The sequence below is a fragment of the Diaphorina citri genome, unplaced genomic scaffold (genome assembly GCF_000475195.1).
Source record: "Diaphorina citri unplaced genomic scaffold, Diaci psyllid genome assembly version 1.1 scaffold443, whole genome shotgun sequence".
In the NCBI taxonomy this organism is placed as follows: domain Eukaryota; kingdom Metazoa; phylum Arthropoda; class Insecta; order Hemiptera; family Psyllidae; genus Diaphorina; species Diaphorina citri.
Window position 1 is genome coordinate 86,763 of NW_007377878.1, and position 16,815 is coordinate 103,577.

The 16,815-nt window shown below is 39.8% G+C and overlaps 2 protein-coding genes and 1 long non-coding RNA gene across 3 annotated transcripts in view; 2 read left to right on the top strand and 1 right to left on the bottom strand.

The window, feature by feature from the left end:
• LOC103508877 (serine/threonine-protein kinase tricorner) overlaps nt 1-13,649 on the top strand; it is a 61,139-nt gene extending 47,490 nt beyond the window's left edge. Inside the window, exons 2-7 of the mRNA XM_026823360.1 lie at nt 247-442; nt 8,328-8,506; nt 9,859-10,002; nt 10,284-10,559; nt 12,055-12,227; nt 12,970-13,649. Coding sequence (XP_026679161.1) covers nt 247-442; nt 8,328-8,506; nt 9,859-10,002; nt 10,284-10,559; nt 12,055-12,227; nt 12,970-13,085 — 1,084 coding nt within the window. The 3' untranslated portion in view covers nt 13,086-13,649. The remainder of the gene's footprint in view (nt 1-246; nt 443-8,327; nt 8,507-9,858; nt 10,003-10,283; nt 10,560-12,054; nt 12,228-12,969) is intronic.
• On the top strand, nt 5,751-6,727 carry LOC103508875. Its single transcript, XR_541343.2, has 2 exons — nt 5,751-5,888; nt 6,279-6,727. It is a non-coding gene; the product is annotated as an uncharacterized LOC103508875 (long non-coding RNA).
• Nucleotides 13,650-16,003: 2,354 nt separating the features above from the next.
• Nucleotides 16,004-16,815, bottom strand: part of LOC103508878 — a 31,364-nt gene continuing 30,552 nt past the window's right edge. The window contains exon 4 of the mRNA XM_017443953.2: nt 16,004-16,019. Within this exon, the coding sequence (XP_017299442.1) occupies nt 16,004-16,019 (16 nt within the window). The remainder of the gene's footprint in view (nt 16,020-16,815) is intronic.

The following is a 16,815-nucleotide window of genomic DNA, read 5'->3' on the forward strand; positions in this document are numbered from 1 at the left end:
TATTCTAGTCTAGTTTAGACTTCTAATATTCTACTCGTTATCTTCAAAATTTGCACTTCTAGTGTAATCAATTCTCCTTGAAATAGTATCACGTTGTCTAATTTCGCCCGCTCTTTCTGTTCCATTCACAGACAAGCCAAACTAGAAGAATCCCTCAAGGACGAAAGCCTCTCTTAGTGTAATCAATTCTCCTTGAAAAGGTATCACGTTGTCTAATTTCGCCCGCTCTTTCTGTTCCATTCACAGACAAGCCAAACTAGAAGAATCCCTCAAGGACGAAAGCCTCTCAGAAACACAGCGGCAAGAGAAGCGACAGCAGCACGCACAGAAAGAAACAGAGTTCCTACGCTTGAAACGATCTCGCCTTGGTGTAGAGGACTTTGAACCTCTGAAAGTCATAGGACGAGGGGCATTTGGTGAGGTAAGTGACTGGAGGACCTCGGAATAAGAGGTTGAAGGCTTTGCCAATGGGTAATTAGAGGTGCTCAATTGCGCTCACTCTTTTCAGATCTTAACTTGCATATTTTGCCGCTACTCCCTACACATCACACGGCTACTTCCCATACACTCTAAGTGTAGTTTATAAAGGTATGTAACTAAATAAATATTGATGAATGAGTTTAGGTGCTAAAAATGCTAAAAATTGAACTATGTATTTACAAGATCTGGGGTAGCGTCTTCTAAGAATAGATGAATTTCCTAACAAGGAAAGTAAACATTGCTTTCTTTAAAGCAACGTCCACACTAAGGTCAGGTTTCGGTGGAATTAGTCTTTGTGTGGAAGTTCTACGTTTCCTAACCATAGTGTGGACGGTACTTCAAAGTCGGTCTTGGACCAGCTTCGTGATTGGTCCTTTTGTTGGTACCTATTGAATGCAAGCACTTGTCATAATGCCCTAACTACCCAAAGTGAATGGATTCTTTTTTTTTTTTTTTTTTTTCGGTAGTGTCCTAAAAAAATAGATTAATTTCTTAACAAGGAAAGTAAAAAATTGCTTTCTTTGAAGCAGCGTCCACACTAAGGTCAGGTTTCGGTGGAATTAATCAAAGTGTGGAAGTTCTACTTTTCCTAACGATAGTGTGGACGGTACTTCAAGGTCGGTCTTGGACCAGCTTCGTGATTGGTCCTTTTGTTGGTACCTATTGAATGCAAGCACTTGTCATAATGCCCTAATTACCCAAAGTGAATGGAAATATTCTTTTTTTTTTTAAGAGGTTTGACAGAGGGAATTGTAACTGCTATGGTTATGGTCTTATCGTCCCGAAATCGAAGAGAGAAGGAAGACAGGATAGGAGAAAGCCAGCCGTTCCGAGAACGAACTTTTTCCCATCAGGATAAAATCCGCCCCGGGCGGGAATCGAACCCGCGGCCTAGCGCTTACAAGGCAGACGCACTACCAACTAAGCTAACTAGGCTGGCCTGAAAAAATATTCTTTAAAAGTATCTACCAATGTATCATATACACAAAAAGCCCACCGTGAGGCTCAGGTGTAGGGGCAAACAGGCCAAAAAGATGGGTTAAGCTTGTGGCGGGATCTCATCTGGACTTGAAGTGCCGAGTCCTGTGCAAATGCTCTGAACCCGCGAGCAGAGGTGTATTAACGTGCTGGGTTATATCTACCAATGTATCATATACACAAAAAGCCCACCATGAGGCTTAGGTGTAGGGGCAAACAGCCCTAAAGGATGGGTTAAGCTTACACGAATCTACCAACACAAATACGAAGAAGCTCTGCTCAGTTCAGGCACATGCACAAGTTGACCTAATAAACTATCAAGATACCAAGTAGAAACCTAATATACCAAGCCATTCACTACCGAAATACCGGATGTACCAAGTCTAACGCTAGAATTAACTTTCCACACTGAGTATTAGGTGAGTAGGTAGTAATTAAGTTTTTAACTACTGAGGTCGCGTGTAATAACGGGAGTACATATTTGAATTTATATCCGACATTGTTGTGTGTGGTACTGAGAAGAAATTGTCTAGGACTCTAGGATAATAATGGAGGGAAAGAGAGGGACAGGTAGAGTTAAATTCTGGATTAATAGTGATGCATTTCGATTTCAAACATTTCACCTAACTGGGAAATATGGTGTTTCTTATCGCTCATCTAATGCAGGGCCAGGGTATACTACGACACAGATCTAATGTAGCAGTTGTTTAATTTCTACCAAATAAAAACGGCGATGAAATACTTTTTTATTTTTATTCCTTGTTTCCACACTGAGTATTAGGTGAGTAGTAATTAAATTTTTAACTACTGAGGCCGCGTGTAATAACGGGAGTACATATTTGAAATTATGTCTGTACCACTCACAATGTACTGAGAAGAAATTGTCTTCAGAGGAGAATAATGGAAGGCAAAGAGGTGGAGAACAGGACCGTATTTTGGGGCGAGGGGGCCCAGGCCCCCCTCGGGGTTGGACTCCGAATATTTGGAGCATCCCCCCCTAATAAAATCCAGGAGACGGATAGATTATGATTGATTAGGATTAGTGATGCACTCCTGTACCCATGTGCCGTGGTTTGTGTAGCCTTATCTTCCGTGCCTTCAAAACAAGAGTACCCACGAAGAAGCCTAAAAAGTAGACGAAACTCGAGTCGGTGAAGAAAACACAAGTATCCAATAATAATGTAAACGTTAAGAATAATGTTAATACATAGGATGTCTAATATAAACCTAACAAATACATTCCATGATGCACTCCTCTTTCGATTTCAAACATAAATATTTCAACGGGGTATTTTCTGTCTTCTATCTCGTGCTGATCCAGCACCTGAATGGGAATTTCATCACTACTTTCTGATGTTCTCGTGTTGATCCCTTGATTTTTTTTTTTTTTTTAATTCACATCATCACCACTCTCCTCTCCTTCTCTCCCCCTTTGTTTCCCCCTCCCTCTACCTTTTTTTCTTGTGGCTTACCCTCCCTCCCCTTCTCTTCCTCTCTGGGTTAAAATAAAATAAAGAGAGGTAGGATAAAATTTGACAGGTAAATGCCTCCCAGGTATTGAGGGGAAAAAACTCATCCAGTGGCGTAGCTACTGGCAGGTAATATGGGTTAGAATTTGAAAATACTCGTAGTACATATTATGGAGAAACCACCATACTTGACCCCAATGTGTCCAGCTTAAATTCGCTATTGAAAGGGCAACTTGTTAACAAGGCATTTGCGTCCAAGTTACAAGATTGGTGTGAAGGATACGTGTGACCGGTGTGACGGACACGGTCAGTAATCAGTCCAGTGCTTCCAAGCAGAAGGAAGTTCTTTTTGTAGACTACCTAACGCTCTAACCCCCGGAAAGTTGGTTTGTGAATGTCCCATTGTCCTTTCACGAAATGTATCATCTTGGATCGATTAAGCATATCAAGTACATATTTTTAGCTTAAGTGTTCGCAGACGCAAGTCGGATGATAAATTGCAGATCAGGGACGGAAGTCGGATTTAACCCTTGGGACACAATTCACTGATCCACTATTCTGGAAGTCTTATCTACCGTCCCCCACTGGGGAGGTAATAAGACGGCATGATTAATTATATTCCCCCTGTCGGCACTTGTTTATGTAACCCGACTGACTGAGGAGGAGAGAGAGAAATGAGAGAGAGGGGAAGGAGGAGGAGAAGTAAGAACTAGGAAGAGGGAAGCGAGGGAGAGAAAGAGAGGTGTCAGAAAACTCAAGTTGGAGTGGCAGAAAACAGCAATAGAAAGTAGAAAGCTGTAGGAATGTTTTTTTGCAGTAATCAGTCCAGTGCTTCCACGCAGAAGGAAGTTCTTTTTGTAGGCTACCTAACGCTCTAACCCCCGGAAAGTTGATGGTTTGTGAATGTCCCATTGTCCTTTCACGAAATGTATCATCTTGGATCGATTAAGCATATCAAGTACATATTTTCAGCTTAAGTGTTCGCAGACGCAAGTCGGATGATAAATTGCAGATCAGGGACCGAAGTCGAACGCAATTTACCGATCCACGATCTGGAGGTCTTATCTACCGTCCCCCGCTGGGGAGGTAATAAGACGGCATGATTAATTATATTCCCCCTGTCGGCACTTGTTTATGTAACCCGACTGACTGAGGAGGAGAGAGAGAGAATTTGTAAAGGTAATGGAGAAGCCACAATACTTGAACGCAATGTGTCATCTTGCATTTACAAGTGAAGGGCAACTTTTTGACAAGGCATTTGCATGCAAGTTGCAAATACAAGTTACATGATTCACAAGTGAAGGGCAACTTTTTGACAAGGCATTTGCATGCAAGTTGCAGATACAAGTTATATGATTCGTGTGAAGGATACGTGTGACGGACACGGTCAGTAATCAGTCTAGTGCTTCCAAGCAGAAGGAAGTTCTTTTTGTAGGCTACCTAACGCTATAACCCCCAGAAAAATGGTGGTTTGTGAATGTCCTCTCAGGACATTCACAAACCAGAAGGATAAATTTCAGGGACGGAAGTCTGATTTGACGGATTTGACCCTTGTCAGTAATCAGTCCAGTGCTTCCAAGCAGAAGGAAGTTCTTTTTGTAGACTACCTAACGCTATAACCCCCGGAAAGTTGCTGATTCACAAACCAGAAGGATAAATTTCAGATCAGGGACGGAAGTCTGATTTGACCCTTGGGACGCAATTCACTGAACCACTAGGTATTCTGGAAGTCTTATCCACCGCGTCCGCCACTGGGGAAGTAATAAGACGGCATGATTAATTATATTCCCCCTGTCGGCACTTGTTTATGTAACCCAGCAGTATACACAGGGGAGTATCCTGTGATATCATAATCAGACTTGGTCTTAAGGTAGAAACACACTACTATCACTTCACGTCACGTCACGCGATAGTGTGTTCCTACTTTTAACCGACACGTAACAAGTCGAGCTATCAAATGTCTACCCTCCTGTTTCAGGGATTTGGAATTCGTTGAATATATTCTAAACTAAAATGATAATAACCTACCTACTCTAGTTTATTAACAACCTAGCTGATGATTATGTTATCCATGTATTTTAGAACCTAGCCAATCGTTTAGACTTTAGAATCTAGATGTGCTGCGTCCAGTCTCGGCTGTATGTTCCTATTGGTCTCCATCATTGATTTGAAGATAGCTGAGAGAATTCAAGGACATTATTATTAAGGTTTGAGAGAGGAAACTGTAACTGCTAAGGCCTTATCGTCCCGAAAGCGATGAGAGAAGGAAGACAGGATAGGAGAAAGCCAGCCGTTCCGAGAACGAACCTTATCTGTTTAGGATAAAATCCGCCCCGGACGGGAATCGAACTTGTTATCTAGCACTTACAAGGCAGACGCTTTACCCTCCAAACCAAGTAGGCCTGTCAAGGAAATGAAATAATCGATTTATCGGTAGCTAAGTGGGAAAGACGTTTGTCTCGTGATCTAAAGGGCGGGGGTTCGATCTCAGGTTGAGGTTGGTGGAATAAGAATTTATTTTTAAAGAAAGGGTGGGTGGATTCACCATTTTTTTTTTATATATCCCTTAAATGGCCTGTCAGGCTTAACAGGGTTGTTAAGCTAACAGGCTGTTATTCTCCAATTGATTTGTATAGGCTTAACAAAATACCCCTAAAATCGACTATGAAATACGGCTAAAATCTACTCCAGCCCAAACTTCTCAATCCCCCGAATACCTTGTGATTTTTTTAATTGTCGATGTGTTTTCTTGTTCAGTCTTCTAAAGATTGTAACTTTTGTCAAAGTGAAATTTGTTTTTCGATGTCCTTGTGAAAGAATTGTCGATGTGTTTTCTTGTTCAGTCTTCTAAAGATTGTAACTTTTGTCAAAGTGAAATATGTTTTTCGATGTCCTTGTGAAAGTTGTCGATAAAAAATAATATTTGTCTGTTGTCGGATTTCAGTGACGACTAATCTGAATGTTTGGTTGTTTGGAGATTTTTTAAATCCTGTAGACATTTATTTCATTTAACTGGGATTTTGTGATATAAAGTCAAACCTCGTTATAAAAATGGTAGTTGGGGGAAAAAAAAAATCAAGTTGTAATCAGTTAAATGTGTTTAGAAATGTTTCAAACCTCTTTAACTGTTAGTACTGTTACCTACCTCATTGCAGCCCAATGAGGTAGGTAACATCTAAATAAGATCACAAAAAATCTAAATAAGGTCGCAGTGATATCTGATATAGTAGATCTTCAATGCCCGATGACCCTAATTTCACCCATTACCAAACAACCTAACCTACAGTTAAGTCCTTCCTGAGATCCGTAATATTTGTCTGTTGTCGGATTTTAGTGACGACTAATCTGAAGGTTTGGTTGTTTGGAGATTTTTTAAATCCTGTAGACATTTATTTCATTTAAATGGGATTTTTTGATATAAAGTCAAACCTCGTTATAAAAATGGTAGTTGGGGGAAAAAAAACAAGTTGTAATCAGTTAAATGTGTTTAGAAATGTTTCAAACCTCTTTAACTGTTAGTACTGTTACCTACCTCATTGCAGCCCAATATTGTAGGTAATGACATCTAAATAAGATCACAAAAAATCTAAATAAGGTCGCAGTGATATAGTAGATCTTCAATGCCCGATGACCCTAATTTCACCCATTACCAAACAACCTAACCTACAGTTAAGTCCTTCCTGAGATCCGACATGTCTTAGATAAACTGCTCGTTTTAAATAAAATAAATTATGAAAAGCTTTTCTTGATAAACTTTAAAAAATAAATAAATGTATGAAAATATTTTAGTTCACGTTGGATTCTTTGGTTTTCTCAGAGAAGATAGATTTCTTGGTAGAATTTTCCAGTGGCTCCAGTGGATAATTGTGTTCTCACGGGATTCGAACCTTGAATCACAAGTCAGATGAACTTCAAGCGGTAAATTTTGCTGATGGAATATATTCACCGTTGTATTGGATGGTTTTAAGCACAATTCAGTTGTTGGTTCTGATAACGATATATTTATAGGGTAACATCAAATTCATAACAGTATGTGTTCGAGGGCACCCTTTTTTTGGTAATGTAGCTAACATGATCAAACCTATTGAAAAACTACTAATAGTAATCTTAGCCAAACTGTACTCGGGCAGACACTGAAAATGGCTTTTGGCTAATAGAACTAAAGAACTGATGGAATATATTCACCGTTGTATTGGATGGTTTTAAGCATAATTCAGTTGTTGGTTCTGATAACGATATATTATAGGGTAACATCAAATTCATAACAGTATGTGTTCGAGGGCACCCTTTTTTGGTAATGTAGCTAACATAATCAAACCTATTGAAAAACTACTAATAGTAATCTTAGCCAAACTGTACTCGGGCAGACACTGAAAATGGCTTTTGGCTAATAGAACTACAAACTTATGTGCGGACGTCTCGTATGTAAAAAGGAAGGATGAAAATAATAAACAATATTTTTTACAAAAAGGTAAATATGGTCTATTTTTTTAATTCGATACACGGGGGTTATATTACAAGATTATGTACACACTAATACTATTTCAGGGAAAGAAATAGGAAGTATAATAACAAGAGGGGAAAAGGATAATGGTCCGAAACAGCTGTTTTTATCTCTTGACGTCAAAAGAATGGGCGTACAAAGAAATGGAGGAAGTGAGGTGCTTGGGAGATGTCACCTTCATGCTTACTCCGTTTGAGATAGGGAAGCTTTGTGCAAAACGGATTACCTTTTGTGAAATTTTTGTGAGAAATATCTGAAAGTATGGTAATTAGGGGCACTGCAAGAGGTCCTGTGTTTTGTGAAAGCATATTAGCATAGCACGTTATGAAGTGTGTAATGCCAAGACATAGTACAGTAGGAACTAATGTGTGGGAGCGATATGTTAACAGTGGGATACGCATATTTTGGGCTATGTCTTGACCTAATAAAGAGGGAATTTCATTGTGAAGAATACATTGAAGGGTGAAGAATTGCAGGGGGTTCTATATACATATTGGTTTGAGAATGTATGCTTAGATTGTATATGGGTCTGATAATGTACGCTTAGTTATGTTGGCAATGAAGGACTACGCATGTTTAAAACAGTTAAGGGTATGAAATTGATAGCTCGATTTATTCATTTATTTAAATGTCCATTTTGTAGGACTTCTAATACTTATCTACAATTCTACATGAGTATATGGATCTTATACATTCGAATATTGATCTTGTCAGACCTCTAATACTTTTGTGGGTAAATTTTTTACCCACATTGTGTTAATTTGGCAAACAATACAAGTAATAGCACTAGGGGCAATAGGAATTTTACTCCTATTTTTTTTTTTTTTTTTTTTTTTTTTCAAGATGAGTGTTAGTATGTAGGATTACAATTTACAATGCACTAACTCTGTGTATTTTTTCGTTCTCCTTTTCAGGATCCAATAAATTTGTACCTGATCATGGAATTTCTCCCGGGTGGTGACATGATGACCCTCCTAATGAAGAAGGATACACTCAGTGAGGAGTGTACTCAGTTCTACATAGCGGAGACTGCCTTAGCAATAGACTCTATTCATAAGTTAGGATTTATACACAGGTAATTATAGCAATAGACTTTATTCATAAGTTAGGATTTATACACAGGTAATTATAGCAATAGACTCTATTCATAAGTTAGGATTTATACACAGGTAAATATAGCAATAGACTCTATTCATAAGTTAGGAATGGATTATTCAATAGACTCTATTCATAAGTTAGGATTTATACACAGGTAAATATTATCTTGGTAAATATTTCAAATCAAACCATGAATTTGTGGTTGAGCAGAGAGCCTCTTCACAACTTTTGTGCGTATCAGAGTATCCTCCTTTACTAAATAATTTTCCAATTATCATAGATCTTTTTTACACTGCTAATGCCGCCATTGGCATTGGTTGCAAATTAGATTAAAGTTGCTCCTCAGTTGTCCTCACGAAGTTGAGTGCACCCCGAACTCCAAGCACAGAACCTCTTAGCAACCATTTGTTTGAATGTACATAATGTTCTTAAGCTACGTAATGTCGTCGAGGCAGTGTGGACGGTTTCGATCGACGGTCGTCGACTACAGTACTGCACAGCTTTAATATGGAAGTTGGAGAAGATATGGAAGTTGGAGGTAAGAGAGACAGGGGAAGACCAAGAATGAGATATATGGACAAAGTGAAACAGGATTTGAAAGAGAAGAAGTTGGAAGTGAGCCACGCCCAAAACCGAGGTGCATGGAAGAGGTTGATCCAAAACGTCGACCCCACTTGAGTGGGAAAAGACGCAGTAAAAGAAGAAGAAGAAGAGACTCTATTCATAAGTTAGGATTTATTTATACACAGGTAAATATTACCTATCTTAGTAAATATTTCAAATCATACCATGAACTATTTGTGGTTGAGCAGGGAGCCTCTTCACAACTTTTGTGCGGATTAGAGCATCCTCCTTTACTATAATTTTCCATTTATCATACATCTTTTTACACTGCTAATGCCGCCATTGGCATTGGTTGCAAATGGATTAAAGTTGCTCCTCAGTTGTCCTCACGAAGTTGAGTGCACCCTGAACTCCAAGCACAGAACCTATTAGCAACCATTTGTTTGAACGTACATAATGTTCTTAAGCTACGTAATGTTGTCGAGGCAGTGTGTACGGTTTCAATCGACATCGATTGACGGTCGTCGACTATGTATGGACACAGCTTTACAGCGAAAAATTAATTTTGGGTGGCGTATTTGGCCAATTTCTGCTACGGTGTTGTTGATTTTCTTCTCTTCTTCATGGACGGTTGAAAATTGACATCGATCGACGGTCATCGACTATGTGTGGACACAGCTTTACAGCGAAAAATTAATTTTGGGTGGCGTATTTGGCCAATTTCTGCTACGGTGTTGTTGATTTTCTTCTCTTCTTCTTCCCCAGGGACATCAAGCCTGACAATCTCCTCCTAGATGCGCGAGGTCACATCAAACTCTCCGACTTTGGCCTCTGCACAGGACTCAAGAAATCTCATCGGACAGACTTTTACAGGGATCTCAGTCAGGCGAAACCTTCCGACTTCAGTGAGTACAATAGATTACATTGAAATGGGGGGTCTTTTTTGACGAAATTCCTGTGTGCGGAGTCCAGTATGTATGCATCCTAATGAGTACAATAACTAGGGTTTCTTCAAATAAACTGAATGGCTCAAAGGCAGAGCGGACCAAGTCAAAAAAGCGTTTTTCATTACATTGAAATGGGGGTCTTCTTTGACGAAATTCCTGTGTGCGGAGTCCAGTATGTAGGACTAATGCATCCTAATGAGTACAATAACTAGGGTTTCTTCAAATAAACTGAATGGCTCAAAGGCAGAGCGGACCAAGTCAAAAAAGCGTTTTCATGTTTCCTGACTTAATTCTTTACTTACTGACTGAAAATTCGCCGAACTTAAAACTTGTTTCGTCCATTAAAATAACTTTCGGCCTCTCTGTTGCAGGTTACCCTCCGTTTTGTAGTGAGAATCCTCAGGAAACCTATAGGAAAGTGATGAGTTGGCGAGATACGCTAGTGTTCCCGCCCGAAGTACCTATTAGTGAAGAAGCGAGAGAAACCATTGTGAGGTTCTGTTCTGAATGTGATAGAAGGTAAGTGTGATTTGAGGAAACAATATTGTCCCAAAATCCAAATATTATAGAGAAGAAATTTTATTGAAATTTAAAAAAAAGAAAAGAAACAAATTATAAATAAAAGCTGTGTTTCCTACAGCTTTTATTTCGGAGCAATGATGTGCAGATGTGATTTGAGGAAACAATATTGTCCCGAAATCCAAATATTATAGAGAAGAAATTTTATTGAAATTTAAAAAAAAAAGAAAAGAAACAAATTATAAATAAAAGCTGTGTTTCACTACAGCTTTTATTTCGGAGCAATGAAAAAAATAACTGCTACATTAGAAACAATATTGTCCCGAAATCCAAATATTATAGAGAAGAAATTTTATTGAAATTTAAAAAAAGAAAAGAAACAAATTATAAATAAAAGCTGTGTTTCACTACAGCTTTTATTTCGGAGCAATGAAAAAAATAACTGCTACATTAGGCTCATGTGGTCCGTGTTGTAGCATGCCCATCTTGTAGATATGTAGATCAAAGACAGTTATTAACTCTCATTTAGGTGCTAGGTCAACCAAAACGTAACCAAAGGTACTTGTAACCCGTTGAAATGTTAAATTTGTAATCGGTGAATGAGTACCATTCTGTCTGGCTGGTGGACGTTAAACAGGGAGTAGACCAGTCTGAATCCCCTTTGCTAAAGAAAAAGCAAAGGTTCAGTGCGAAGGGCATTCACTTGTAAAAAATGTTGTAGCCAAAACCAAATGTCAGTCCAAAGCAATCACCCTAGTTAGGGCTGATTGAGAGACTGACGAAAAACGCCGACCCCGTCTGTACACGGAAGAAGAAGAATCGGTAAATGAGTGTAATTTTTTCATTGATGGTGGTTCATTCTTCTTATTAAACAAGTTCTCAATTTGGTTTGTTCTCAGCCGCTCAGCCCACAGGTTAAGCTTTCTTCTTATTAATTGCGTTTTCATTTGGTTTATTATCTCACAGGTTAGGGTCGGCGCGGGGGGTGGAGGAGCTGAAATCTCTAGGGGCGTGTCAATTCTTCAGGGGCGTGGACTGGGACCACGTGTGGTCCGTGTTGTAGCATGCCCATCTTGTAGATCAAAGACAGTTATTAACTCTCATTTAGGTGCTAGGTCAACCAAAACTTAACCAAAGGTACTTGTAACCCGTTGAAATGTTAAATTTGTAATCGGTGAATGAGTACCTTTCTGTCTGGCTGGTGGACGTTAAACAGGGAGTAGACCAGTCTGAATCCCCTTTGCTAAAGAAAAAGCAAAGGTTCAGTGCGAAGGGCATCCACTTGTAAAAAATGTTGTAGCCAAAACCAAATGTCAGCTTAAAGCAATCACCCTAGTTAGGGCTGATTGAGAGGCTGACGAAAAACGCCGACCCCGTCTGTACACGGAAGAAGAAGAATCGGTAAATGAGTGTAATTTTTTTTGGTTTGTTCTCAGCCCACAGGTTAAGCTTTCTTCTTATTAATTGCGTTGTCATTTGGTTTATCATCTCACAGGTTAGGGTCGGCGCGGGGGGTGGAGGAGCTGAAATCTCTAGGGGCGTGTCAATTCTTCAGGGGCGTGGACTGGGACCACATCCGAGAGCGACCCGCCGCCATTCCTGTTCAAGTCAAGTCCATAGACGATACGTCCAACTTTGACGACTTTCCCGACGTCAAGCTGGAAATTCGTGAGTTTTCATTACCTTATTTTTTCTACATTTTCATATACGTATATTTTGTTGTTTTCAAATGTCGGGAACTTGGCCATTAGGTCACTCTCCCGCAGTGTTTTTATCTATGCCAGCCTAGTTAGCCACGAAAGTAGTGCATCTGCCTATCTGCCTTGTAAGCTCTAGGTGGCGGGTTCCATTCCCGGCTGTTGCGAACTTTTTCCTAAACAGAGAAGATTCTTTCCTGGAAAGGCTGACTTTCTCCTATCCTGTCCCACTTCTATCTTCGATTTCGGGACGATAAGACCTATGTTATTACAGTTCCCCTCTCTATCGTCCCTAAATCTAAGAGAGAAGGAGGACAGGATAGGAGAAAGCCAGCCCTTCCGAGAAAACGAACCTTATCTGTTTAAGACAAAGTTCGCCCTGGGCGGGAATCGAACCCACGACCCAGTGCTACCTTTCAGGCTAACTAGGCTGGCTATTTTTCAAAAAGAGCCCCAACAGAGCCTTGAAAAAGAAGAGTGCTTCCTTTTCTTGCTTCCTCTCTCTTCTCGCCAAAAACTAACACAACTCTTTCTCTCGTTTCTCTCCCCAGCTTCTGCGCCTTTACCTCAAGACGGCGCCAGGCTAACTAGGCTGGCTATTTTTCAAAAAGAGCCCCAACAGAGCTTTGAAAAAGAAGAGTGCTTCCTTTTTTTGCTTCCTCTCTCTTCTCGCCAAAAACTAACACAACTCTTTCTCTCGTTTCTCTCCCCAGCTTCTGCGCCTTTACCTCAAGACGGCGAGATCATCTACAAGGACTGGGTGTTCATCAACTACACGTTCAAACGGTTCGAAGGTCTCACGCAACGGGGGACGCCCACCAAGAAATAGAGCGAGCCGTGTGCTCTCCGTGTGTCACCGATTCTGCTCCCCCTTCTATCTCGGCTGGAAGCTTTGTGGAAGCGTTAGGGATATGTTGAAATCGCTTTGCGTGGAAGAAATGCGGGCGTACAAAGAAATGCAGGAAGTGAGGTGCTTGGGAGATGTCACCTTCATGCTTACTCCCTTTGAGATAGGGAAGCTTTGTGCAAGACGGATTACCTTTTGTGAAATTTTGTGGAAAATATCTGAAAGTATGGTAGTTAGGGGCACTGCAAGAGGTCCTGTGTTTTGTGAAAGCATATTAGCATAGCACGTTATGAAGTGTGTAATGCCAAGACATAGTACAGTAGGAACTAATGTGTGGGCGTGATATGTTAACAGTGGGATACGTATATTTTGGGCTCTATCTTGACCTAATAAAGAGGGAATTTCATTGTGAAGAATACATTGAAGGGTGAAGAACTGCAGGGGGTTCTATATACATATTGGTTTGAGAATGTATGCTTAGATTGTATATGGGTCTGATAATTGATAATGTACGCTTAGTCATGTTGGCAATGAAGGACTACGCATGTTTAAAACAGTTAAGGGTATGAAATGGATAGCTCGATTTATTCATTTATTTAAATGTCCATTTTGTAGGACTTCTAATACTTATCTACAATTCTACATGAGTATATGGATCTTATACATTCGAATATTGATCTTGTCAGACCTCTAATACTTTTGTGGGTAAATTTTTTACCCACATTGTGTTAATTTGGCAAACAATACAAGTAATAGCACTAGGGGCAATAGGAATTTTACTCCTATTTTTTTTTTTTTTTTTTTTTTTTTTTTAAAATTGAGGTTTTCACCCCCAGGGTTTCTTTTTCTGCTAACTTTTTGCCATCACCATTCGGCTACAGCTGAAGCCGCTAAAACAACTAGAGTTTCTTCAAATAAATTAAATAGTGCAGAGCGGACCAAGTCCAAGAAAAGCGTTTTGAGATAAGGAATTAAACTGACATTCTCACCCGGGTCGGATTTTATCCTGAAGGGTTCGTTGTCGAAACGGCTTCCTGTCTTCCTTCTCTCTTCGATTTCGGGACGAATAGACCTTGGGCGTTACAGTTCCCTCTCTCTGTAGGAAATATGCTGAAATTAGCCAGCCTGTTTTTGGGGTACCTGTTGTTGACTAATCCACACCCCATCTTTTATGTTCCCTCTATCAAACCTCTTGGAAAAAAAGTTATAATAATTCCCATTTTTCATAACCCTTTCGCAGCCAACTCCCCATTCGAATTCTCGCTTAGTTCTACGAATCCAATGGACTCGAAGCGTCGGGCCGAATCCTGGAAGAAGAACCGTCGGGCTCTGGCCTACAGTACTGTCGGCACGCCAGATTATATAGCTCCCGAGGTGTTCCTACAGACAGGCTACGGCCCGGCAGCTGACTGGTGGAGCCTGGGCGTTATTATGTATGAGATGTTGATTGGTGAGTAATAAAGTTACATTGCATGAGTTATATGTAAGTTATATATTGTTAATTTTGAATTACCCGAGACCATAATCAGAGTTTTAAATGTCGGCACGCCACATTATATAGCTCCCGAGGTGTTCCTACAGACAGGCTACGGCCCGGCAGCCGACTGGTGGAGCCTGGGCGTTATTATGTATGAGATGTTGATTGGTGAGTTAGATTGTATGAGTCGACTGGTGGAGCCTGGGCGTTATTATGTATGAGATGTTGATTGGTGAGTTAGATTGTATGAGTTACAAAGTTATTTATTGGTTTTATCTTTAATGGCCCATGCCTTTTTCGGAGTTTTAATTTAATTTAAGTTTAACTATTGGATTAAGAAGCTATCTGATTGGCTGTAAACTTTGAAATCAACCAATCAGATCGCTAAACCGTGTTTTATCTCTAATTGTAACCTCGACCAAAAGTTTTTTTTACTACTTATTTAATTTATGTTGCTGCTCAGAATTGAACCGCTGCGCAGGTTAAATGGTTTTGTCTCTTAGTAACAGAATTACACGTTTGGGGCTGTTTTCCCGTCCATAAGGGGCGGTGTTTCTGGTCAGCTCTGTTTTGCCATTCGTTCTCTGGTGATTTTTGCTCCTTTAAATTGGGAGAAAAAAAAAAGTTTCCTGACTTAATTCTTTAATTACTGACTGAAAATTCGCCGAACTTAAAACTTGTTTCGTCCATTAAAACAACTTTCGGCCTCTCTGTTGCAGGTTACCCTCCGTTTTGTAGTGAGAATCCTCAGGAAACCTATAGGAAAGTGATGAGTTGGCGAGATTGATGAGAGAAGGAAGACAGGATAGGAGAAAGCCAGCCGTTCCGAGAACGAACCTTATCTGTAGGATAAAATCCGCCCTGGACGGGAATCGAACTTGTTATCTAGCAATTACAAGGTTGACGCTTTACCCTCCAAACCAAGTAGGCTGGTCAAGGAAATGAAATAATCGATTTATCGGTAGCTAAGTGGGAAAGACGTTTGTCTCGTGATCTAAAGGGCGGGGGTTCGATCTCAGGGTTAGGCAGGATCGTTCTATTGTTTTGTCCCGTATGTCTATTCTCTCAGTTTCTAAATCAAAGATTAGAGTCCCATCTATCTTACAGCCGATCGCCTTAGTTAACAAGTACTAGTGACGACTTTCTATTACCCTCTATACTTATATCTATCCATCCCAGCAACAAGAAATATAATTCAGATCCCCCTTAGAAGAAACTCAAAGGTTTAAGGATTTACGAAGTTGATCTATGACCACATCTTTGAGATTAAATTTAATCTGATTGGATTAGGCAATTTGGTTAATTTTAGCCTTTGAATTAAGAATCGCCATTCGGAACGTTGAATTCATCGAATTGTACCTGTGACCTGGGCATTGATTGGTCAATTTCAGCCCTTGTAGTAGGAGTAACCAATCAGATTGTCTTAATCCAATAGGATTCTTAGAAGAAACACAGAGGTTTAAGGATTTACGAAGTTGAGCTATGACCACATCTTTGAGATTAAATTTAATCTGATTGGATTAGGCAATTTGGTTAATTTTAGCCTCTGAATTAAGAATCGCCATTCGGAACGTTGAATTCATCAAATTGTACCTGTGACCTGGGCATTGATTGGTCAATTTCAGCCCTTGTAGTAGGAGTAACCAATCAGATTGTCTTAATCCAATAGGATTAAGTTCATCTCAAAGTCCTTACAACCCATCTTGGTAATCCCCAACCTAAGGCAGCCCTTGTAGGAGTAACCAATCAAATTGCCTTAATCTAATAGGATTAAGTTAATCTCAAAGTGCTTATAACCTGAGTTGGTACTCCACAACCTAAGGGTCCGTTTGCTGAGACCTGTAGCGATCAAATGGATCCAATATTCATTTCTAGTAGCTTTACTTGGTTGTAGACTTCCAAGGCATTGAAGAAATGTATGAAATAGGTGCCTTACGTTGACTCTTTTTCACGTCTCAAATTACGGATCCAGATTAGTCAGAAACCAATTGAACTTTTCATAGACACTCCTAAAACACCCTCCTCTTGTTACTTTTCTTGGTTAAAGCTTAATATTACTGTATTTTTTAAAGTTTCTCGAAATATCACGTAATACATTTTTCAAAAAAAAAAAAAATGCAATGTAGACCCTCCCCTTAATGTTTCTCCTTTGTGGTAGCAAAAAAGTCGCTGTATTTTGTTGAAAATTTTTGGAGTGTTCTCCATAATATGTATTTGATACGGTAGCCCCGAGCT